At 44.0% G+C, this 24,919-nt stretch overlaps 3 protein-coding genes and 1 long non-coding RNA gene across 6 annotated transcripts in view; 2 read left to right on the top strand and 2 right to left on the bottom strand.

Annotated features, from left to right (window-relative positions):
- Positions 1-24,919, top strand: part of LOC132954360 (uncharacterized) — a 128,286-nt gene that overhangs the window by 79,886 nt on the left and 23,481 nt on the right. The gene's annotated exons all lie outside the window — the stretch shown is intronic.
- On the top strand, positions 3,215-6,688 carry LOC132954157 (galactose-3-O-sulfotransferase 2). The gene is made up of 3 exons (XM_061026639.1): positions 3,215-3,490; positions 3,623-3,955; positions 5,775-6,688. The coding sequence occupies exons 1-3, from the start codon at positions 3,372-3,374 to the stop codon at positions 6,682-6,684; spliced, it is 1,362 nt and encodes a 453-aa protein (XP_060882622.1). The 5' UTR covers positions 3,215-3,371; the 3' UTR covers positions 6,685-6,688.
- On the bottom strand, positions 12,676-20,588 carry LOC132954354 (cysteine protease atg4da-like). The gene is made up of 11 exons (XM_061026901.1): positions 20,448-20,588; positions 18,139-18,378; positions 17,370-17,453; positions 16,903-17,076; positions 16,225-16,510; positions 15,623-15,687; positions 15,374-15,501; positions 15,124-15,202; positions 14,959-15,035; positions 14,193-14,312; positions 12,676-13,222 (listed from the first exon to the last, which is right to left on the bottom strand). Exons 2-11 carry the CDS (start codon positions 18,338-18,340, stop codon positions 13,049-13,051), a joined length of 1,389 nt encoding a protein of 462 aa, XP_060882884.1. The 5' UTR covers positions 18,341-18,378; positions 20,448-20,588; the 3' UTR covers positions 12,676-13,048.
- The window catches only part of LOC132954346 (microtubule-associated serine/threonine-protein kinase 1-like), a 47,771-nt gene continuing 44,955 nt past the window's right edge, over positions 22,104-24,919 (bottom strand). For all 3 annotated transcript variants that reach the window (XM_061026886.1, XM_061026887.1, XM_061026888.1), the window contains one exon: positions 22,104-24,919. This exon is cut by the window's right edge and continues 600 nt beyond it. In XM_061026886.1, the coding sequence (XP_060882869.1) occupies positions 23,880-24,919 (1,040 nt within the window). In that variant the 3' untranslated portion in view covers positions 22,104-23,879.

The raw sequence follows: 24,919 nt of genomic DNA, 5'->3' as shown, positions 1-24,919 counted from the left end.
TATGTTATAACTCAGCGTCTTTGTGTGTTTATGAAACACTGTTGTAGGTCTTATGCAGAGGCGTTTCTACAGTCTTATGATGCCCTGGGCAGGAAAATTCACAAGGGGCCCCATTCAACCAGCAATCATCACCATTAAAGGACCAATCTGTAAGACATCTACTGAGTTAAATTATGAAATGACCTCACTGTAGCATCAGACATTAAGGGAACATGCTATGTTGAAGTGCTGGCCTTGTTACGCCTTAAGACATTCATATTGATTCTGCAGCTGCGTAATATTCCTGTCCCGGTCTGTGAATTCACATTTCGTCCCCCGGGTTGCGTAAGCTCGGCACAGCTGGAGCTCCAAATCCACACACAGTCAGACATGCACACACACACACACACACACACACACACACACACACACACACACACACACACACTGCCCTCCCCCTCTGGCTCAGCTGATCAGTAACATCCTCGTTACCTCAGAAGAAGTCTCTAATTGTCCCGGGGGGGGGGGGGTCCACTTAGAAATGATGTTGAAAAAGTTAAAAACCCAGAAATATGATGGTACAAGACAAAGAAGTTAATCATAACGTTGTGTATTTAACTCATGTTGTTGTTGTTGTTGTTGTCTTGGTAGCTATGGCAACCGATTTAAGTCTAATGGGTTTCACCTGGCCTGAACTGTGGTTACAGTTACAGACGCTCCGGGAGGTCAGTCTCTTCCGGACCTCAACGCAGACAGAGAGAGAGAGCCGGGTGAGAGGCAGCGGTCCTCTGAAAGTAAGGGGAGATCTGATCGGACCAAGATATCGTCATCACTGCACCAACGGTGGAGGGGTTTGGGGTCAATCGTACCAATCACGTCATCCAGGGGAACGAGGACTCCTCCAGGAGCTTCTGTTGTACTCGAGCCAGGAGCCTCGGCCTGGTCGAGGGGGAAAGTTAAGTGGATATTTTTAACAGGAAAATGTTTGTTATTGTCTGTTTTTATTCCAGTTTGGTGATTTCCTTGTTCAATTGTGTGACTATAGGTTTCAGTTTTGTTTGTTTTTTTGGCGTTTTGTGCCTTTTTTGTAGGGATATGACAGTGGATAGAGTCAGAAATCAGAGAGAGACAGAGTGGGGAATGAGATGCGGGAAAGGAGCCACAGGTGGGATTCGAACCTGGGCCACCCGCCTGGAGGACAACAGCCTCCATACATGGGGCGAGCGCACAAAAGACCAGCGTCACAGGTTTCAGTTTCTTATTATAAATGTAATACAGTAGCCTTTAAAAGTTTGGAGAGGAGGACAGGAGGGAGTTAAATCCAATGTGCCTACCCGGGGTCAGTCCAGGTGTTCACTCTAAGCTCAGTGTGTCCATATGTTAAACACTCTTTGCACCGTCACGTGCGTGTGTGTGTACACAGTGTGTATTCACACGTTGCTTGCCATAAGCTGCTTTTCCACAGAACAAGGTTTTGGCTGTACGTGGCTCCACTGCGCTCTACTACTTAGAAATGGCATTAGTGCCAGGGGAGGAACAATCACATTTAGGGGCCTGGGCTAACCCCCCTCCACCCCTCCACCCCCCTACCCAAATGAAAACATCTCTCTACAGCCTTAAGCCCCGTCTCCACCTGCCGTTTTTTTCCCGGGCAGAAAAACGCTGGCTGTACGCTTGGGGGCTCTTGTATGAAGCGTTGAGAGTAAAAAGCGCTGCACGTCCGTCCTGTCTCTATCCTGGCTTTCACACTTGAAAAAAACTCCTAAAAAACTCCAGGTGGAGCTGCATGTGTTCACCTGGAGTTTCTCCTTCCAGACTCCTAGTATTTTTTCCGCAGCAAGTCCGAGTGAGCTGATGTGAGAACCCAGCAAGATATTCTCCTGAGAATTCAGCTTGAGCCAATGGGAGGGGGGAGTGACGTTTATATACAGTGACTTCAGTCAGTTCATTGACCGTCTGCCAACGAGCGCTTTGATCTCCGCGCATGTAATTAAGCCGCTGCATTATGTTTTGTGTTCACCTAAACCTGAAACAGGCTTTCAGATTGTCTTTTTGGGGTATTTTGGACGTTAAAATGTCTTAAAATGTGTTATAAGTGCTTTGGCTTCCTTTTCCAGGATCATTTTTCAATACCTGGTGGATATTTAAAGGTGACATATCCTCCTCTTCTTCAGTGTAAATAATTCTCAGAGCTCCTCAAAACATGTGTGTGAAGTTTCTTGTTCTAAATCCACTCTGATCCTGTATTTGATCATGTCTATAAACCCCTCTATTTCAGCCCTGCTCAGAACAGGCTGTTTTTGTGTCTGTACCTTTAAATATGTAAATGAGCTGTGTCTGACCACGCCCCCTCTCTTGTAGGGCTCGGGTCGGCTCGGTCTTTCTCTCTCCATGTCCTATTGTTTACGGTGAGAAGGCAGACTCAGAGGGCAGAACAAACACCTAGCTGTGGGAGTGTCACCCACCTGGGGGAGGGGCTACTGCCCTTTGTGATGTCATGAAGGGAAAATCTCCAAACGGCCTGTTTGAGCACACATTTTCTGGAAAGTGGAGCAGGGAAAAGATGGAGAGGATGGACTTTTCTCATCATTGGGGGGTTTGTAGACAGACTACCTAGCTGTGGGAGTGTCACACACCTGGGGGAGGGGTTACTGCCACCTCTCAAGATACCAGTCAAGGCTTGATCCACACCAGGACTTGAACCAGCATCCCTCTGATTCCCAACCCAAGCCTCCTACAGACTGAGCTACTGCTGCCCAAAAACTAAAAAATGAATCTCCTAACTGTAGAGCTAGAACATAAGAACTGAAAATGTCTGACCCGGTTGACCCTCCTAAGCCTGTCTATTATCCCTCGTAGTAATTCTGTATGTTTTCTCAAGACACTTTACTTTGTTTCATTATTTACAAAGACCCAACATTCATCCACCACGAGCAAAGCCATTGGCAGTATTTAGAAAAAGCAACAGCGACAAGGAAAACTTCTGCCATCTGCCACGACTCTGTGTGTGTGTGTGTGTGTGTGTGTGTGTGTGTGTGTGTGTGTGTGTGTGTGTGTGTGTGTGTGTGTGTGAGTGTGTGTGTGTGTGTGGGTGGGTGTACAGATTTGAACAATTCAAACAGCACATTCACTAAATCCCCTCAAGCATTCACCATCTTAATATGATATGGTCCATTTGTAAATATCTGTGTGTTTTCATGATGGCTGACTGTTATTTACTGCTGCGAGCTGGACGCCCTTTGACAGGCTGACTGATCAGCTTAAGAAGGTGGGGTCAGAGGTATGTCAGTGGCGTTAATCTGCAGAGTGGACGATCCACCGCTCTTCACAGAAATGCTGTTACAAAGGAAACCACCAAAACACAAAGTCTGGTCAAACTGGACCGCTGAGACATGACCATCCATCGGCTGGCCAACCAGCTCTGGAGATACCGTCTTACAGGTCTCATGCTGACCTTGGGGGTGACCTGTCTGCTTATATTTGTAGGTACTTATTTGTTGCAGCAGTCAAGGTAAGTGACACCATGCATCCATTTCCAGTTTTTACATAACTTTTATGTGTCTGTATTGGACTCAAATTGGGTAAAAGTTGGTATTGTACTTTGCTTCTCTTGAATCCTTGCGTTTTTCTCTTCTTTCCAAAGCCGCCATGGTCGACACAAAGGTTGGAACAAGAAGCTGGTGAAGGATAAAGCGCAACCGGCAGCCAATCCTGCAGGCTCCTCAAGACATGACCACCATTACCAAGAACGCAAAAGCAGAAGTGACACACATCCCTCTAACGACCATCAGGCGCCAAAAGATGGCGGTCCTTATAACATGATGAAGCCGCGGACACAAACACCTCCCGTTGTCTTCCTCAAAACACACAAGACAGGAAGCAGCACCGTCCAAAACCTGCTGTTCCGCATGGCAGAACGGGACAGAGCCACATTCGCTTTCCCTCATCACAGCTACCAGTTCAGCTACCCAGAGAAGTACGGCGCTGTAATCCTTCATTCTCCATATTCACATAAAGTTCAACTCAGGATGTAAAAATTCTTTTTTTTTTTCTCCATAGCTGATTTGATTATCAGCCGTGATGTCATAACCATCCAAAGTATCTACGATGAGCTACCTGAGTGTGAAACGATGGTTTATGCTCCTGTAGAAACAAAAGTTCATATGATGTCATTATTTGCAATTTGGAGGAAAATAATTACAACACCAATAATCCAGAGTGTCACAGCGACATCTCTGATTGGTGGGAGACCATGGAAATGTTTCCTGCCCCCCGCAATCTTCGGCAGCTACACGGGGGTGTGGCCAGAGGGGTGGCATCATATTGGTCAACCCGGGGACCACTCCAAAATCCTAAACTATGATGTGCCTTGTTAGAGGCAAGACCTTATGTTCCAATTAAGTAATTTGGCCGTGTTGTAACAAGATACTAGTTTTCTTTACATGTCGATGTTGCAATCCTGAATCCTGAATCCTAAATCCTGAATCCTAAACCCTAAACCCTAAACCCTAAATCCTGAATCCTGAATCCTAAACCCTAAATCCTAAACCTGAATCCTGAATCCTAAACCCTGAATCCTGAATCCTCAATCCTCAATCCTGAATCCTGAATCCTGAACCCTAAATCCTAAATCCTAAACCCTGAATCCTGAATCCTTAACCCTAAATCCTGAATCCTGAATCCTGAATCCTAAATCCTGAATCCTAAATCCTAAATCCTAAACCTGAATCCTGAATCCTAAACCCTGAATCCTGAATCCTCAATCCTGAATCCTGAATCCTGAACCCTAAACCCTAAATCCTAAATCCTAAACCCTGAATCCTGAATCCTTAACCCTAAATCCTGAATCCTGAATCCTGAATCCTAAATCCTGAATCCTAAACCCTGAAGAATCCTAAAGCCTAAATCCTGAATCCTGAATCCTAAATCCTGAATCCTGAATCCTAAACCCTAAATCCTGAATCCTGAATCCTAAACCCTAAATCCTGAATCCTAAACCCTGAATCCTGAATCCTTAACCCTAAATCCTGAATCCTGAATCCTGAATCCTAAATCCTGAATCCTAAACCCTGAAGAATCCTAAAGCCTAAATCCTGAATCCTGAATCCTAAATCCTGAATCCTGAATCCTCAATCCTCAATCCTCAATCCTGAATCCTGAATCCTGAACCCTAAATCCTAAATCCTAAACCCTGAATCCTGAATCCTTAACCCTAAATCCTGAATCCTGAATCCTGAATCCTAAATCCTGAATCCTAAATCCTAAATCCTAAACCTGAATCCTGAATCCTAAACCCTGAATCCTGAATCCTGAATCCTGAATCCTGAATCCTGAACCCTAAACCCTAAATCCTAAATCCTAAACCCTGAATCCTGAATCCTTAACCCTAAATCCTGAATCCTGAATCCTGAATCCTAAATCCTGAATCCTAAACCCTGAAGAATCCTAAAGCCTAAATCCTGAATCCTGAATCCTAAATCCTGAATCCTGAATCCTAAACCCTAAATCCTGAATCCTGAATCCTAAACCCTAAATCCTGAATCCTAAATCCTGAATCCTGAATACTAAACCCTAAATCCTGAATCCTAAACCCTAAATCCTGAATCCTAAACCCTGAATCCTAAACCCTAAATCCTGAATCCTAAACCCTGAATCCTGAATCCTTGTACCTGCCACAATCTAGCAGTTGAGCATTTTAACTGCATTTGGGCTAATGCTAAATGCTAAGTAGACACTAAATCTCAGGATTGCTCTGCTTGATGATACTTTTTGTCTTTCTTTGTCCTCGTTTTCAGATTCAGGGCTAAATTTGTGGACGAGTTACCCGACGACTCCTCTCAGTACGACCTCCTATGCAGCAACATGCGACTGGACGTCAAGCAGCTGAAGCAGGTGATGCCAGAGAACGCCGTCTACATCACCATCCTCCGTGAACCCCTGCGGACATTTGAGTCCGTCTTCTCGTATTACACCTCCACGGTTCCCGCTTTCATTTTGGCCAAAAAGGTAGCGGAGACGACGGGGCACAAGTCGGCATTGTCTCTTTTCCTGGAGTCGCCCGATGCGTTCTGGGACCCCAAAGAACCCGGGAATTGCCTGGGAAGGAACCCGATGAGTTTTGATTTGGGTATCGACAGCCAGCAGTGGAACACCACCTGGAGGACTGACCTCTCTCTGCTCGAGGAGACGTTCCAGCTGGTTATGATAGCGGAGCATTTTGACGAGTCTCTGATCCTCCTGGGCAGCCTGCTGGATCTGGACATGGAGGAACTCGCGTACGTCCGCCTGAACACGCGGTCCCTCCAGGACGTTACTCACCTAGATGACGACACTAAAGATCAGATCAGTGCCTGGAACACTTTGGACGTGCTGCTCTATGACTTTTTCCTCCAGATCTTCCTGGAAAAGGTAGAAAAGTACGGGTTGGAGAGGCTGAACAGCGAGGTCGCTCTCCTGAGAGCCACCACTAACAGAATCAGACGGAAATGTGTGGCCAGGTCGGGGGTGTATCCCGAGGAACTGGAGGACCTTGTGAGACCTTGGCAGACTGACACCGTTACTATCCTGGGTTATCAGATACAGAAAAACCTGACCAAGCCGGAGCAAGCGTTCTGCACTCGTCTAGTGCTGCCTGAACTCCAGTACCATGCACATCTGTATTTCCAGCAGTATGGTCGAGACATGAGAGCCGTGCCTACAGAGTGATGTAAACAAATAAGTGCGCGACAAGTGTGAAAGCAGGATATTAACAACATCACATGTCCACTTGCTCGTCCTGAACCTTCCTGAAAATTGCTGAAATGTTACACGAGGGGCTGGAAAGAATATCCAGATTAAATAATCGTCTGTTTGCATTTATACACGGAGCACACCCTGAACATTTCTGAAACTTTTCAGAAGTTTTGTGCATGTGTGAAAAACGCTTTAATGAGTGAGCGGGATTTATATTTTTTTATTTAGCACAAGGGGACATACTAAGATGTGTCAACGTGACCTTCCTAATCTGCCTTGTATCTGAAATAAGAGGGACTATCAATGAAGGAAGTTTTACACAATCTTGTCCGTTTCTTTGCAGTAAAACTCTTTGAATGAATCTGCAAGTCATAGTTTTCTGTAAATCTTTCCAAAACGTAAGAGCAGGGCATGTTGTTTTAATTTGAGCATCCCAGAATGATATCTTTTTAAATCACTTACTCTGAGGTGAAACTGCTGCAGCGTTTGAGCCCGTAAGCAGCAGCAGGTTTGATGCTGGTGCTGATCCCAGTTCACACATTAGCACTCATAGTTCTCGTAACCTCTAAGTAGCGCTTATTTAACAGGAAGGATTGTCTACAGCCTTCTGTTGGCTCTGTGAGTGTGAGATGCTCTGAGCTAAAGCAAACGTAAGCATGCCAGCCAGCTGATGAAAAGCAGGTTTAATGGTTATCATGTTCACTAATCCATCGCAGCAGATGGCCGTTCACCAACGTGTCCTGTTTTCTGTTTGCTCACTTTTGATGAATGTTGTGTGTCTCTACATGAAACATAACAAAAGCACAAAATCAGATATGAGCATTAAGGCTTGCAGTGTGAGAACAGCCTAAGAACCACCGATTGTAAATCATTAAAGTTTGAAGCCTGAGGGACGTCACCCGTCTGTTCCTGCAGGGGGCACTGGAGTCCCATCGATGGTGGTCTCCATGCTGGAAATGTTGTCTCTGGCCCTTTTTCAAACCAACCCCTACACACTCCCCCTCCGTGACGGAGTGCACTCCGTCAGAAGTCACACTCTCAGCTGAATGAAGTCTCCTTCATCAAGGTGTAGGTAGAAATACAGCGGCAAGCTTTGGGACAAACTTCCCTCTCTCACACGGAAACAGGAACTGTGTGTTACCATGGTTACTCAGCGGTATCTTACAGGAACTGTGTGTTACCATGGTTACTCAGCGGTATCTTACAGGAACTGTGTGTTACCATGGTTACTCAGCGGTATCTTACAGGAACTGTGTGTTACCATGGTTACTCAGCGGTATCTTGCGGGAACGGCTTTTTTTTGGAGCTAATGCATTCTGTAAAAATATTTATGTAGCCTAGATTATTCTTCTTCTTTAGTTATATTAGTGTAGACTTAAAACAAAATTATTAGATTGAGCCTACATTGTTTATTGTAATTTATCATTTCAGTTAATTTATTGTAATTTTTAGATCAGGGTGTCCTAAATTAATGCAAAGACAAGGAGAATACTGTTGAACATCAGAGCAGCAAAAAGTGTATTTTTTGTTGTTGAATTGAGATTTCACAAAGACATCAAAAGTAGAAAAATAAGAAATAAATATTAACAGCGAAAAGTTGTCTGCAACATGATTTAATATTCTTTTGTTTTTGCAACAGTCCCTGTAAATATAAAACACTTTACAATAAATAAACATATATTTGATTCTCAATACAAAACACATTTGAAGTTGTTAATGTCTGTATGATGAAATTCCAACATCCCTTTTTAAAACCATTTTTAATTCAGTATCAGAAGACGTCCTCGACATAGTAAATCACTCCTTACAGCTAGGTGTCGTCCCTACCGATTTTAAGACTGCCTTAATTAAACCTTTTTTAAAAAAAGGGAACCTGGATATTTTAACACCTAATAATTTTAGACCCATCTCAAACCTGCCATTTTTAAGCAAAATTAACTAACCCTAAGTTAGTTTTTAATCAGTTGAGTGCCTTTTTAACCTCAAACACTACATTAGAAATGTTTCAATCTGGCTTTAGGGCACGCCACAGCACTGAGACGGCCCTGCTAAAAGTAGTTAATGATATCAGAAAAAACCTCGACAACAACAAGCCTTCAGTTCTGGTACTACTCGAGCTCAGTGCTGCTTTCGATACTGTTGACCACCAGATTCTTTTAGATAGACTCAGTGAGCATGTAGGCCTTTCTGGAAATGTTTTTAACTGGTTCACCTCGTATTTCCCTGTCACACCTGGAGACGAAGGGAAGCACTGTGAGAGTCATGTTCTTTGACTTCTCCAGTGCTTTCAATACCATCCAGCCCTGCCTCCTGAGGGACAAACTGCTGGATATGCAGCTGCACCCTGACACCACAGCTTGGATTTTTAACTACCTCACGGGCCGGCCACAGTATGTCAGAGTCGACGGCTGTGTCTCTGATGTAGTGACGGGCAACACAGGAGTACCTCAAGGAACTGTTCTGGCGCCTTTCCTCTTCACTCTCTTCACATCAGACTTCAGGTTTAACTCTGGTTCCTGCCACCTCCAAAAGTTTTCCGACGACTCCTCCATTGTTGGGTGCATCACTGATGACGATGAGAAGGAGTACAGAGGACTGTTAGAGAGCTTCGTCACATGATGCGAAAGCAACCACCTGAAGCTCAACATCAGCAAAACAAAGGAGGTGGTAGTGGACTACCGGAAGAAGAAGAGGCCCCCTGCCCCAGTCATCATCCAGGGGGAGGAAGTGGAGAGGGTGGACTCATACAAGTACCTTGGGGTCCACATCAACAATAAACTGGACTGGTCTCACAACTCTGACGCCCTCTTCAGGAAGGGACAGAGCAGGATGTTCTTCCTGAGGAGACTCAGACCGTTCAGTGTCTGCAACAGACTCCTGAAGACCTTCTACCAGTCTGTGGTGGCCAGCGCCCTCTTCTTTGCTGTGGCGTGCTGGTGGGGTGGCATCAAGACTGGTGAGGCAAACAGGCTGAACAAGCTGGTGAGGAAGGCCCGCTCTGTAGTGGGCCTTGATCTGGACAGTTTGGAGACAGTGGGTGAGAGGAGGATGAAGGACAAAATCTTATCCATCCTATAACTCCTCTCACCCTCTACATGACGAGCTGTGGCAGATGGGCAGCTCCTTCAGCCAACGCCTCATCCCCCCCAGGTGCAAAGCAGAGCGCTTCAGGCGCTCCTTTGTGCCCACTGCCATAAGACTGTACAACAGCAGACTATGACAACAATAACAGTCCATCCTGGACACTAAACTTCACCCCCATAGAACACTACCCCCATGACCTGCTTCATTATTATCATTGTATTATTGTATTATTATTATTATTATTATTAGTATTACTTAGCATCCATATATATATATATACATATATATATACTGTACATTCTATATATTTTATTATATTATTATACTAGTCTGTATTATGTAACACTTCATTATATTACACTATATTGTTCATATTGCACTATATTATATTATATTATATTATACTACATTATATTATATAACTACACTCTGCATCTTGCTGCTATTTATCATACAGAGTCACTTTAATCACTTGTCACTTTATCTTGTCATTCTCTGTAAATACTGTCTCAATTCTCAATTCCCCCTGTACTTTGTACTTGTATATACCCCTTGTTTTTTTATTTTTTTATTTTTATTTTTATTTTTATTTTTATTTTTATTTTTATTTTTATTTTTATTTTTATTTTTATTTTTATTTTATTTTTATTTATTCTGCTTAGTGTGTATTTTGTATTTTCGAGCTTTCTTGTCTGTGCTGCTGTAACGCCCGAATTTCCCCTCTGGGGATCAATAAAGTTTTATCCTATCCTATCCTATCCTATTTGTGTGACAGAAAATGTTTTGTATCGATAGAAGACTGCACCTCCAAACAATACGAGGTCTCCAGTGGGGTACCACAAGGATCAATTTTAGGACCACTACTTTTTAATTTGTACATGTTACCCCTGTGTGGTGTCATCAGGAGGCACGGAATCTCTTTCCACAGCTATGCTGATGACACTCAGCTCTATGTGGCCGTGTCTCCTGATGACACCAGACAAACTGACTCACTTTTTAATTGTATTTTAGATAGAAAAGCCTGGATGTCACATAATTTTTTGCAGCTCAACAGGACAAAACAGAGGTTTTAATCATCGGTTCAAAGGCTCAGAGAGAGAAACTGGCCCCCAAACTAAAAAAAATAGGACTCAACCCAAGTCAAGAAGCACGGAATCTTGGGGTGATCTTTGACTCAGATTTTAATTTTAAGGCCCACGTAAAGGGTGTCACAAAAACAGCATTTTACCACCTGAAAAACATCGGCAAAGTGAGGCCATTTCTCCCTCTGAGCCAAACAGAGAGACTAATGCACGCTTTTATTACTAGCAGGCTGGACTATTGTAACGCTCTCCTTTCTGGTCTTCCAGAAAACACAACAAATCGGCTTCAGCTACTACAAAACTCTGCCGCACGGGTACTGACAAAGAGCAGAAGGAGAGCACACATCACACCTGGTTTAAAATCTTTACACTGGCTGCCTGTTAGTTTTCGTGTTGATTTTAAAATTATTTTATTAGTTTATAAAACATTACATGGCCTTGCACCAGACTACCTATCAGATCATGATTTTAGCTTATGAACCAGTACGGCCCCTCAGATCCTCCAGTTCCTCTCTTAGTTGTTCCACAGAGCAGGACAAAAACCTTTGGTGATGCTGCTTTCAGCTGTTACGCTCCGAGACTGTGGAACGACCTTCCTGAGGGTCTGAGAGGAGCCGGGAATATTGAGATTTTTAAACGCAGTCTTAAAACTCATTTATTCAGTCTGGCTTTTATAAAGTGTTTTATATCAATTCAAATCTTAACATTACTGTACTGTCTTTTTTATCTTACTACAATTTTAAATATTTTCCTCTTATGTATTTATTTTAATATCTTGTTGCTTTTATGTGTCGTATTTTATTGTATTTTATTTTTATACATATATTTTATTTTTAATTCTTATTGGTGTACATTAGTCTCTCAATGATTTTATAAACTACTTTTTGTCAATAACTTTTCTGCACTCTTGTTTAGCACTTTGAACTGCAATTTAATTTGTCTGAAAGGTGCTGTATAAATAAAGTTTGATTGATTGATATTAAATGTCTAGCTTAGTTGGAGCAGTGTTTATAGACACTTGAACTCACAGGTTGCTTCATCCATGACGACCGGACACAATAGGCGTTGCACGTGATCAGAAAGTCAGCATCGGTGCACACTCGCTGGTGGAGGGTTTTATAACCCACTACCACTCCCCGCTAGTTGGTTTGGGATGGACTAAATATGGCGGACCCTCCACGGGGACGCACAAACGGAGGGGTAGAGTGCAGTGGCCGGTTTGAAAAAGGGCCTCAGTCTAACTTTCAGTCAACCTAACGACAGGCTGAGAGCTGGAGCTGAGGCGGGTTTTAAACCTCCTGACAAACCGTTACACCGCACCCACCTGTCAATCAGGTCAGCTACACGCCTTATTGTGAATAACTCTTATCCTTCATCAAATCAAAACTGATGAGTCATCAAAACATTCACCCCCCGTACAGTGTGTGTCCATCGAGACATGAGCTAATCACACCTAGTTGGTTTTTTGAACCAGGCTGTAAACATGTTAATCTCTGCTGTAAAAACAGGCTTTTTAGAATGGGTGTGTATGTGACTTCCTGTGCTTCTGCAGCCAGCCTCTAGTGGACACTCGAGGGACTGCATCGGCTTCATTTTTCAACAAATGAGGTTGCCGCTTGGTCTCTGTGATTGTGTTCTTGACTACAACACTACCCAAGAAGACCCTAAACTCTACCACTGAGCCGAACCCGCCACAACACTAATATTCCAAGACACCTAAAGGTTCAGAAAGAAGCACTGAAATAAAAACTGCACATATCGTGTGTCCACACGGTGTAGAGAATTAACAAAACGTCTCTTTTTTAATTCATAAACTGTTTATTTATATAAACGACAGCAGATCATATGAACAGTTTCAGTACTTTTTGTCCTCTGAGTGAAGTGACTATTTAACATCTGTTCTTCTTCTTCTGATGTGAGTCACATGTTTGTACAGATTTAATTTTCTAATCTAGTGAAAGGCAGCACATCCTGTCACCGACACAAAAACAGACTCATAGAAACACGTTTGTCCTTTTGATCTCAATTCTTCACAATAAATGATGCAGTGACATGTTCCCCTCTTAAAACAATAAATACAAATAGATATGAGCAATAAAAATACAGTTTGATTAAAGGTTTGATCTCTTCTGAGGCTCCGTGAGGTTCGAGGGGTTTGACTCCTCTTGTGATCACAACAGAACAAACTCGTCCATGCTGTTGCTCGTCGCCACGTGTGTGTGTTTGGCGTTCCTCTGGATGTAGGCGATGTCGTTGGAGGACGTTCTGCAAGACTCTTCTTCCTCCTGACTCGCTCCATCCACAAAAATAAACATGGGGTACATCTCCGCAGACGTGGTCAGAGCCTACGGGAGAAACAGACACAAGCACAAGACGTTTAAAGATGGAGTCAGCAGCTTCGTCCTTCAAAATAAAATACAGACTTCTCCTAAAGTAAAGCTGGCTGTCTCCTTCAAAATAAAATACAGTCTTCTCCTAAAGTAAAGCTGGCTGTCTCCTTCAAAATAAAATACAGACTTCTCCTAAAGTAAAGCTGGCTGTCTCCTTCAAAATAAAATACAGACTTCTCCTAAAGTAAAGCTGGCTGTCTCCTTCAAAATAAAATACAGTCTTCTCCTAAAGTGAAGCTGCTCCAGTGTCCCTTCTGGGCCTCCGTACATGTGTGGTGGTGACTGTGTCTGCAGAGACTCTGTCCTCTGACTGGATTTTACTGTTCTGATTTGTTCTGGTTGACTTGGGACGTTTCTGGGCGGAGCTAGTGTGTTTCCTCCAGCCAATGACAGCGCAGCAGGTGAGTTTAGGAGTGGATAGAGTTCAGTGATTGGACGAGATTCAAAGCGGTGAATATGACGGACGTGGACGTAGCAGGAAAGAAGAGAAAATATAATGAGAGTGAGGAGAAACACCAAGTGGATAAAGCTCGTTCTAAAACGAGGGTGAACCTTGTGTTGTCTTTTACTCGTGGACGTGGAGTTGATCTACTTCCTGTTGGACAGGAAGGTGACAAACACCGGCAGTTAGCTTGTGCTAGCATGCGTTAGCTTGCATTGTAGCTACAAACAGCAAACGTACACACTACGTCCTGCAGAGAGGGTGAGACCAGGAGGAGGAGGGGCCACGTTTGAATGTTATGTCTACAAGCTGCTACTGACTCCACCTTTAAGATTATTTTGTCAGAAGAAGTCAGGGAACACGTTAGAAATGTTTCCCACGTCATAAGAGACACGTCTTGTTTACTATCAAAGATCTACAACAACAGCATCTTTACAAGCCAAACGTTCTTTAAATGAGAACAAAAACAAAACGCTCTCTTACCTCGTTAACAGCCGAGCACATTGCTTCAAAGTCCTTCTGACCTTTTGCATAAAACCCGATGGTACAGCTGGGATCCATGCGAGAGAACGACATCTTCCTGGGATATTTACAGTGAAATGACTGAAAAAAGAAGAAGAACAGATTTAGAGAGATTTGTTGAAAGAATAAAATATTAAATACATTCACTACATACATTTGTTTTTTGCTCATAAGGTGGTTTTCTTTTTCCGTTCAGAAAAAGTCACAAGTCAGCCGTCAGACAAGGTAAGTCCTGTGTCTGTGTCTGTACCTTTAAATATGTAAATGAGCTGTATCTGACCACGCCCCCTCTCTGGAAGGGCTTGGGTGTACTCAGTCTTTCTCGCTCCATGTCCTATTGTTTACGGTGAGAAGGCAGACTCAGAGGGCAGAACAAACACCTAGCTGTGGGAGTGTCACCCACCTGGGGGAGGGGCTACTGCCCTTTGTGATGTCATGAAGGGAAAATCTCCAAACGGCCTGTTTGAGCACACATTTTCTGAAAAGTGGAGCAGGCAGAAGACAGAGAGGATGGACTTTCCTCATCATTGGGGGGTTTGTAGACAGACTAGAGACACATGGTGAAGTGTGTTCTTAATGTGACCTTTAAACCAACGCAGCAGGGAAAAGGTTGTGCAGGAATTCATTATTCTATTTGACTTTGAATACGGTGAGTGAGGCCGGCTGTCAGAGGAGGAAACGAGACGGAGAGAGAAAGCAGAAGAAGAGAGTCAGAACTTCCTCTTACCTCCAAGGGAAAGTTCTGCTTGGTTGTATCGATGGTGGGCCGACAGTAGTGAGGGTCCAAGTGCAGCAGGTGGTCATCTTTTCAACAGACCAAAAAAATAAAAAGAAGTGAGCGTGCATCACTCAGCTGAGCACATCATGATAACGAACACAGTGCTGCACGTACCCTGGAAGCCCACAAAGAACAAAGAGTGCTTTGGTTTGCCTCCGATGATTCCGATGCAGCTCTGCAGCGTCAGGAGTCTCTGAGGAGAGGAGACTTCCTGTCAGACTCTCTGACTTTACCCACAGATCTATAGAGCTGATTTATAACTGAGCCGTCTAACCACAATGTAAACATGCACACAGACTCTTTAAAACCCTGAAACCTCAGAGGGAACACAGGAAGATAAAATGTGTGAAATATGGTTGTTTACTTTGACACATGTGATGTAGGAGGGGTTGAGATCTTGTCCTCCGAGGCGCACAGGAACGAGAACGATGACGGACTTCCAGCACTGAGGAGGAGGTCGCTCACACAGCCGCTTCACGTCCTCTAAATAAACTGAAAACACACACAGGAAGATGAGACTGAGGCCCTGTTTACACCCGCTACTGATGTAGCTGCTTTCACTTATACACTCCTGAAATCCTGTTTCTGATCCTTCTGCAGAGAAATCACTCACTGGTGCAATCCTGTGCAACATACACGACCAGATTGGGAACGTCTGCTGACGCCGCCACGGCTTTCCTGAAAGAAAATGAAACGTGTTACACCTCCAGGATGTTACACCTTCAATTAAAGTCTTTCTGTGTGATGTTTAACACTTAAATATATAAATCAAGTATCTCCTCTGAAAATAACTCTGTGAGTCATGACTGTCTACAATGGGTGTAACACCCGAGTCCCACTGTCTGTGATGTTTTCAGAGTTTTCAGAGTCCTATCTTCACTTTGTTTACATCGCCAGGACGGCCGGCTGACTCCTCCCCTCGTGTATAAAAGTTGTTTAATTGAGGGACTAGAGAAAAGAAGAATAACATACTGTACTCACTGCTTAACTGTGTTTCTAGATCACGCTCATTTCAGGTAAATTTACATGCAGTGTGAAGATACGAGCAGAATAAAGATCGCTAGCATTAGCATGCTAACACAACAATGCAGCGCGAGTTGTTTTGGTTTCATGCTGGTGCTCAAGGGCGACATCTGCTGGATCAAAAAATCACATATAAAGCCTTAAAGTCTGGAAAGGTAAACTGGAGTGTTTCCAACATTTCTTTGGTCTCACCTGAGGATGTGAGCTGCGATGGACGGTCCGTACCAGTCCCCGGCTTTCTTCCCCGAGCTTTTCCCCAACTCCACCAGCGTGTGGATCCCAAAGGGGGCGGCGGGACGGTCCAAAAACCACGTCACCACCCGTCTGTGTGTCGCCTCCATCGGTCTGTTCAGGTTAGAATCCAAGCTGTGTCGTCGGTTTTTCTCCTCCTCCTTTAAAGACAGCCCTCCCTCAGTGCTGCTCACCTGAAGGTCCGAGTCGTCTTTGCTGACACGTTGGCTCGCACGCCAAGTCCAACCTCAAAATAACAAACAGATTATGTCAGGTAAGAAAAAGTACAAAAAAACTTCCATAAGACACCAGATATGGACTTCCAAAGGGATTCTCTGGAGAATCCAAACGTCGGATATTTGATTTCCTTGAAAGTTGTGAATTTTTCATCTTGGAAATAAGATCTTATTCTAGGTTTGTCATGGCTAGCTCATAAATTAGCTGATGCTAATGCTACCTAGCGTTCAGTCATGTTAGCTAGATGCCAGTTTGACAACAACAAAAGTTGGCAGTCAGTCATCCTGCAGTTTGATTAAATAAATGTTTATCTCAGGAAAGTATGAATTAGCTTCCTGCAGCGTTAGCTCGTTTACAGTAATGTAGCTTCAGGTGCTGCAGTGTGCATGTGAGAGCTGTCACCTGGAGGCATCAGGTGCAGCAGCAGGCCTTGTGCCAGCAGCATCTGCCCCGTCCTCAGGACACACCCCCAGCCGCTGTCGGTGGTCAGAGAGCCCCCTGATAGCGGAGGGAAACCCCGTCTGTACGTGAACCACAGGAGAGTCGTGAAGGAGCGCCGGAAGTGCTCTCTCTCCCCTGACACACACACACACACACACACACACACACACACACACACACACACACACACACACACACACACACACACACACACACACACACACACACACACACACACACACACACACACACACACACACACACACACACACACACACACACACACACACACACACACACACACACACACACACACACACACACAGAGAGAGAGAGAGAGAGAGAGAGAGAGAGAGAGAGAGAGAGTCACATGAAGGAGATATTTTCTTTGAAGTACGTTTTGAGCGAGACGCCGCTCGAGGTCGCACCTTGATCCTTGAGCTCGTAGGACTTTCCCAACATGATCACCGGAGAGCTTCTGCTGAATTTGGATTTCTGCTTCAAGGACCAGCCTGAAGAGACGAAGAGGACAGAGACACACACTGTCATCTCACACGTCTAACACATTTAGAGCGGGGCAATACGATCTCGACAGGAGGGCGTTAATACTTTCACATTTAGAATGATAACAGACAATCCACTGAGGAAATGTCTTCATGTGGAAGTCTGTTTTTATGCAACTTGGGGTAAAGTGTCTTCTTGACCAAAAAATAAAAGATGATACGATTAAGTGAAGTTCCGTGAACAAAGCAGCCTCAGAACAGAAGTCGTGCTTTGAAATAAAACATTAAATGATCCTTTTCACAGAGTGAGACAAAAAAAAAAATCTGATCATCTGATTTCTAGAGAGACCTGCTTCAGGAGCTGGGGATCGAACCCCCGACCTTTCGATTGAGAGACGTCCAACTCTACCACTGAGCCACAGCCGCCATATGTGACGTACTCACAGGTCTCACTTGTCTACTTTTGAAATGCAACAGCAGAACTTTGTCTTTGACCTGCTCGTGCTAATATATGAAATTTAAAAAGTTTTTACACAAGGTGAAAAAGTGAATCTAGAAATGGAGAGTTGTATTTTTTATCAGGATCGTCTTCATACTGACAGAATGACATCATCTAAAAAAATAACCCTGATCCTGTCCTCTGCCACATCGCCCCGCCCTCCTTATTTTATGACGTCACAGCGGTGACACAGACCATATTTGACACTGTTCCACGCCGAGACCAGCTTGGATCTGAGTCTGCCTCTGTCCTCGACCTCCTCGGCGTCCTCGTCCTCCCGGCTCTCTTCCAGCTGCTGAGTCCCGTTGAACTCAGCGGTGAGGAAGAGCCAATCCTCCGTCAGCTCGTCCTCGGGGGGCCGGCCCTCCAAGCTGGCCGACGAGGAGCTGGGATTCATAACGGGCGTGAGAAGGTTCTTCTTATCTCCATGGCAACCTGTGCAGACATGAAGGGAACATGAAACAGAAGCCCGATGGGTGACGCACACATGCACAGAACATGATTCAGTCTGAACGCAGCGTCCACACTGGATTGGACGGTTAGATGGCGGCTGCACTGAAGTTATTAATTCTCTGAGAAAAGGAGCCATGTGACCGCACCGTGTGACTCCAGGAATTTCAGATATGTTGATTTAGTTGCAGCAGGAGGGAGCGCCGCTACGCTGTTCTCACCCACATTCAGCTCGCTTCCTCTGAAACTGAACATCAGAACTTATTCATGGTTACTGCAGCGAGCAGCAGACGACGTGCAGCTGGGCAGGAATATAAAGAACTGAAAATCAGAGGCCGGATTCACAAAGCTTAAGAAATACTAAGAGAGTGACTCAACTCTAAGAACGTTTGTAGAATCATGACATTTTCTGAGTTGACTTTTCAGAGAATCTAGTTTAGATTAGATCCTTGTCAGGGTCAAAGTTCATCACAAAGCTTCTTAGCCCTGAAGAGAGCTCTAAAGGTGTAAACTGTGAGGAGGAGTGAGCAGGACTTTTAACGGGATGAAGAGTTTCTCAAACTGAGACGAAAACATGTTCTTTCATTATTACTGGATCAGTCGGGCTGTAAGATAAAAACTATTTATGCAGACATTTCAATCCATCCATGACTTTCTTCAGTGTGAAGTGAGACCTGCATGCTGAGTGTCTCTACGTGGTTACCTCCACAGGTTCATCCAATCAACGATGTAACGATCAGCATATGAAGAGGCCTAAAGTACGACTATCACCATCAGCTAATTTTACCTCTGTAATGCACCGCCATCACTCGATTTATTAACGAGTCAAACAGTATTTCATTTGAGTTTCATTGTATCACTCTAACAGTTCTCTTTCACCATCAGAGGGCGCTACATGGATTATAACAAACATGACGCACGTTCATGCTGAGTTACTCTCCAGTCGAGTGACCATCTCGTCTTCATCATAAATCTTTTCCACAAGTGTTTGATAACTGCATAAATGTGTTTATCTAAATCTACAGATTAAACAAAGATATAAGACAGATATCAGCAGATATATCCGTATCAGATTCTCTCTCTCCCCAAAATCCATATCGGTCGAGCCCTACGTCCTGCTTTAAGTCTTCAACTTGTTAGACGTCATAGACCTTCACTCATATTGTGTCGCGCCCTAACGTCGTCCTCTGTCTCTTTCTTTTAGGTATCTGATGTGTTTTAAAGATGTAGAGTATAACTGTCCTGTTTTAATGTCACATGTTGTCTGTCTTTAACCTGTCTCATGTGATGCTAGCTGTATAATTCTTTATGTAGACTGTTGCTGCTCTTTGAAGCGTCCTTCATGTGACCTGCTGAGTGTTAACACCTCGTGTGTTTGTTGTTCTGTCTCTCACCTGCTCAGCTGAAAACAAGACATGAAGGCTAAACTGAATGTGTTTTATCCCTGAAGCTTTAAACTGTAGAAACACACAGAAACAGATGTAGAAATGATGAATCAATATCAGATGTCAGGTCTGTCTCTTATATATTTGATGTGCTGCTTAGCTGGTTAACTGAATTATTTTATTTTATTTTGAAAGTTGAGGCCTAAGATGAATAGATAAAGATCTAAATTAAAAAGAGAACAGGATTAGATACTTTTTGTTCCATTCAACAAACTCTCTGAACATGGAAAGTATGCTCTCTTTTCAAAATAAATGTAAAAACATCGCCAAGAAAAGTAATTCACACTTTTTAAATTGTACAAATGAATTGGCAACGTGAAGGAGTTTGCTGGTTTGTGTTTTAGATCCACTTCATCACTAAAACAGATTAAACTGTTTCAAAACACCAAGTTTAAAAAATAATAATTATCGACAGTTTTGACAACTTCATAGTTTACTGCAGAATTTAAAGAAGTTGACTTACAAATCAATAACAGAGGCGTCGAGAAAAACATTAAACTTCACATTTATGAACTCTGTGATAATAAATATCATGTTTTTGAAGCATGATTTTCACAGACTAGAACGGAGCATTAAAGAAGTAATAAAAGAATGACATTACGTCTTTACCTTGATTTGAGCAGCGTCATTGTGTCTCCTTTCATTCCGGAAAGTCTCTGAATAAACCTCCAGAAGTTTGTCGTTGTTACTTCGTGTCTTTAGGACGAAAGAAAAGCAAACAAATCACCCGAAGAGTGACAGCGCTGCGCTACAAATCACTTCCTGTTTCTCTTCGCTACGTGTTAGCTCCGTCGTGATTGGTCAACAGAGGACCAATCAGAGCGCGCCTCTGGTAATCCTTCTGTTTGAACTTCATGTTCTTGTGTTTTATGTCAATAAATTCAAACAAAAAGAGGGATTTCTCAGCTTTTTATTACATTTCTGCACTATGGGCTTTTTGTTGCATTGGTTTCACAACAGTGGTGAGTAAATATTGAGCAATGAAATGGACAACAACAGTCAGAGACGTACAACTTCAATTAACAGCCCGGGCTTTGATTTATTCCAGTCTATGAAATGACCCTTTCTTTATTCAGGACAGGAGTTAAATCCAGACAGACCTTTAATTGTTTTCAAACCAAACTCGTGCACAGCAAAGATAAGACTATTTACTAATGTAAATTTACACCAGAAAGAATATTCAACAGTGTAAACAAATCGTATGTCGTTAAATAATTAAATTAGAAATCACTAATTTGATCTCTCTTTGTAAGACAGCCGATCCACGCCAACCTGCTGCACATCTTTATAGACTTTATAGAATTTATTTTTTATCTGCAAACTTCTCATCTGTCAAAACCTGCAGCCTCACCAGACTAAGGACTTCACATCAGGACGGGCTTTTAGTTGAAGTTTTACGACAGTTGTTTTGTTTCTTTTCTTTAAAAAAAAATAACAAGAAGGCAAACACTTGATGACAAAGATGACAGCAACATCACAACTTCAGACTCACTATGAGGAGGGGGGGGTCGATTTCTACGTCTAAATGTAAAATGTATAAATCGCTAATTTCAGTTTAGTGAAGCAGATTTTCACCAACTGATGTGTAAAAAAGTTTGATAAATAAAAAAAAAGTTCAATAAATAGAAACACAAAGACGACAAAATTAATTTACAGGACAAATAAATAGAAATATCTGATGCAAAATAAAGTGCAATATCCTTAAATAACACACAGAAACATGAAACACGGAGGTAATGTCTAAAGACCTCTACGGACATGACACATGGTTTGAATAAAGAGTGACAGTTCAGACTCATCTGGAGGGTCTAAGTGAGTCCACTGGCAGAGTTAGAATTCATGAAATGTTCAGACCAGGTCAAAGCTCACACCTTTAAGTTGTTCTCTCCATCTGGACTTCTGGTGATGAGTAATATTGTCCACAAGGGGGCAGTCTAAGACAAGTCTGCACAAACTAAACCCCGCGTTTAAAATGCTCTCAGCGTATCTGTGTGTGTGTGTGTGTGTGTGTGTGTGTGTGTGTGTGTGTGTGTGTGTGTGTGTGTGTGTGTGTGTGTGTGTGTGTGTGTGTGTGTGTGTGTGTGTGTGTGTGTGTCTGTGTGTGTGTGTGTGTGTGTGTGTGTGTGTGTGTGTGTGTGTGTGTGTGTGTGTGTGTGTGTGTGCAGTCTAGACTACTTTGTCACATGAGGAGGGTGCTCAGTTTTGATAGAACCGGGCACTGTTGGATTGCATATTATTTTAAACATTTCACTGTAAACAAAACAAACCACATCATCTTGAAATAAAAAGAAACGTGACTGTGTCGACTTCCATTTTTGTTCTTTACACACAAACAGCCTTAAAAAATATATGAATGAAACAAACATTGAAACTGAAAGTGTTCGCTCGGCTTATTGCAAACCCTCGCGCTCTGTCGTCTCGAGCTTCAGTGTAAACGTAGAAATCGGGGACACCAAAAACAAACAAAGTGGCGTTATCCGCACATTGCATAGTGTCCCTGTGCAAGTTCACCTCATAATCCTCTTTCTCAAATTCAGCCCTTAAACAAAAAAAACTCTCCCTCTTATTCCAATATCGGCAAACATTTTGGTGTCTTTGTCCAGTTTCTATCACCGCGACGCGCTGAACTCTTAACCAATGAGAATACAGTATGTGTGTTTGTTTTGAAAGGTGGGACGTTGTGTGCAGGGGCGTGTCCAGAGGGATGGCATGGGCCCTCTTGAAACCTTATTGGCCACCCCAGGTGCCAACCCAAAATCCTTGACTATGATTGGATATTAGCCTTGCCAGAGGCGGGGCTTCAGGCTGTGTTGCATCAGGCAGCTCGTAGTTTTCAGTGTGCAGATGTTTGATTTTAAGGTTACATATTTTTAGGAGTTGATGTTATATTGTGTCTCCTAAAGGTCGATGTGATCCGTGCAGACAGAAAGGGTCAAACGCTCTTCATTCATGTGTGTGCACACACTTCAGGCCACCCTGCACAAGTCGGGACACCCCAGTCCAAAAAGTCTGGACACGCCCCTGGTTATGTGAAGCGTAAATAAGAACAGAATGTGATGATCTGCAAAACATTAAAACTAAAGACAGTGTGTGTCCATCGAGACATGAGCTAATCACACCTATTTGGTTTTTTGAACCAGGCTGTAAACATGTTAATCTCTGCTGTAAAAACAGGCTTTTTAGAATGGGTGTGTATGTGACTTCCTGTGCTTCTGCAGCCAGCCTCTAGTGGACACTCCAGGAACTGCAGGATTTTACACTTCAGCATCAGCTTCATTTCTCAACACCGGAGGACGCTGCTCGGTTGAAACTGAGAAATGTCATTGTTTTTTGTTTTTGAAAGTTATACATTGAATTTGAATTTGAAGCAGACGACGTTGATCTCCTCGGTTCCCTAAACGCTGACAGAGTTAACACGACCCTGTCCCAACTTTTTTTTAGAAACCTGCTGCTGACATCAAACTCAAAATCAGCAAACGAAACAAATCAAAAACGACAACATTTCTCAGTTTCATCGACATGCAAATCATCACATCCTGCATTTTTAAATTCTATGTTTAACACAACGTCCAAACTTTTCCAGAACGGGTTTTTTTATGTCCGCTGAACGTAAAGATGTGAAATATGATTAATGCCCGTTGACGACAGATTCCTGCTCGTTTACATGTTTTTTTAACATTTGTTTGAAAAGTTGTTCACAGTGATCACTACCTTCAGGTCTGCTTTATATCTCTCCTCCTTTTTTTTCTTTTTTTTATATTCTTGAGTTTTTTTTACAGTGTCCGACATGCATGAAGACATTTTCTCTCTAAACACGTTGATGAACACACAGGACATACACGAGCCTACATTATGAAACCATGAGCACACATCTTCTTCCTTCACATCTTGTTGACATGTCGTCATCTATTTGGTCTTTTTCTCTTTGGGCGCTCAAGCCCCTCCCTCCCTCCCCGTCTCTGTGAGAGTCATGATGATGATGTAGGATATGTCGGCGATGCTACAGTAGAAGGCATTACATGGGAGAGTTTGACTTTGTTATCACCAGTGATGCTTGGAGCCGCGGCTGTTCCCTTTCTCCGGCTGGTTCGCGCTCGCCGCCGCCGCCTGAGCTCCCCGGCGGCCGCCTCCAGACGGAGCCTCGGCTTTTCCCGCTGCGCCGCCTCGCTTCTCCTCGCTCGACTTGGAGTTGTCCTTCCCTTTGGCCCCTTCTTGCGACCCCCCCTTCATGGGCCCGAGGACCGTTTTGGCGACGCTGGTGAGCTGGGTGACGAAGCTGGCTTTGTCTCCCGGCGACATTGGGCGGGACTTTGTGGAGAAGGGGGACGCCGCGGTGGAGGAGGGGGACATCGGGTTCTCCTCCAGGACCTCCAGGTGGGCTCGCTCCTCTTTGGCCCCGCGGTAACTGCTCAAGACTTTCTCAGCTTTGGGTCTGACTGCAGCGGGGGCGTGGGACGGGACAGGAGGGGCCGGTCCTTTCACCTTGGTCGCCTCTGTTGGTTTATCTCCGCCCCCTCTCTCTCCTCCCCCTCTCTCTCCTCCCCCTCTCTCTCCTCTCTCTCCTCTCTCTGGGGCTTTGCGCTGCTTGGACGTCTCTGCAGTCGACACTTTCTGCACGTTTCCTTTTTCTGTCCCTGCGGCGGCTTTCACCTTCACCTCTGCGCCCTCCTGAGGTTTCGCTGCAGGCCCGCCGTCCGCCTGCACACTCTGCTGCTTACTGTCCTGCGGTTGGACGATCTTTGTCGAGCTCACAGTTGAGATTTTCTCGCTGAGTTTACTCTTGCAGGCTGTTGCATCAGAACTGAAGCTGCTTGCACTTGGAGGTTTGTCTCCAGCGTTCGTCTTGGTCTCTGCGCTCGCTGCTGGACTCGTCTTGTCCTCCGCTGCAGACACACATGTGTTGCTCTTTACGACCTCTGCAGCGGTTTTACTGTCAGCGTTGATGATCTTGGACTCTTTAGCTTTCGCAGCCGGACTCTCTGTTTTGGGTTCCGGCGGTGTAGTCTGGGTGTCTCTCTCTCTCGTCGGGAGCAGCGTGTCCCGGCTGAGCGGCGACTCCTGCCTCCCCATCCTCCTCGCCG

The sequence above is a fragment of the Labrus mixtus genome, chromosome 20 (assembly GCF_963584025.1).
Source record: "Labrus mixtus chromosome 20, fLabMix1.1, whole genome shotgun sequence".
Taxonomy (NCBI): Eukaryota; Metazoa; Chordata; class Actinopteri; order Labriformes; family Labridae; genus Labrus; species Labrus mixtus.
Note: the sequence above shows the minus strand (reverse complement) of the source record. Positions and strands in the feature narration are given on the sequence as shown.

What these genes read in the sequence shown, in the direction of transcription:
- LOC132954157 (XM_061026639.1), top strand. Translation starts at nt 3,372, where the DNA reads ATGACCATCCATCGGCTGGCCAACCAGCTCTGGAGATACCGTCTTACA. An exon ending in TATTTGTTGCAGCAGTCAAG is followed by an intron (nt 3,491 to 3,622) that starts GTAAGTGACACC and finishes TTCTTTCCAAAG; the next exon opens with CCGCCATGGTCGACACAAAG. An exon ending in CAGTTCAGCTACCCAGAGAA is followed by an intron (nt 3,956 to 5,774) that starts GTACGGCGCTGT and finishes CCTCGTTTTCAG; the next exon opens with ATTCAGGGCTAAATTTGTGG.
- LOC132954354 (XM_061026901.1), bottom strand. Translation starts at nt 18,340, where the DNA reads ATGAATCCCAGCTCCTCGTCGGCCAGCTTGGAGGGCCGGCCCCCCGAG. An exon ending in ATCGCAGCTCACATCCTCAG is followed by an intron (nt 15,688 to 16,224) that starts GTGAGACCAAAG and finishes ATTTTCTTTCAG; the next exon opens with GAAAGCCGTGGCGGCGTCAG. An exon ending in AGCAGAACTTTCCCTTGGAG is followed by an intron (nt 14,313 to 14,958) that starts GTAAGAGGAAGT and finishes TTCTTTTTTCAG; the next exon opens with TCATTTCACTGTAAATATCC.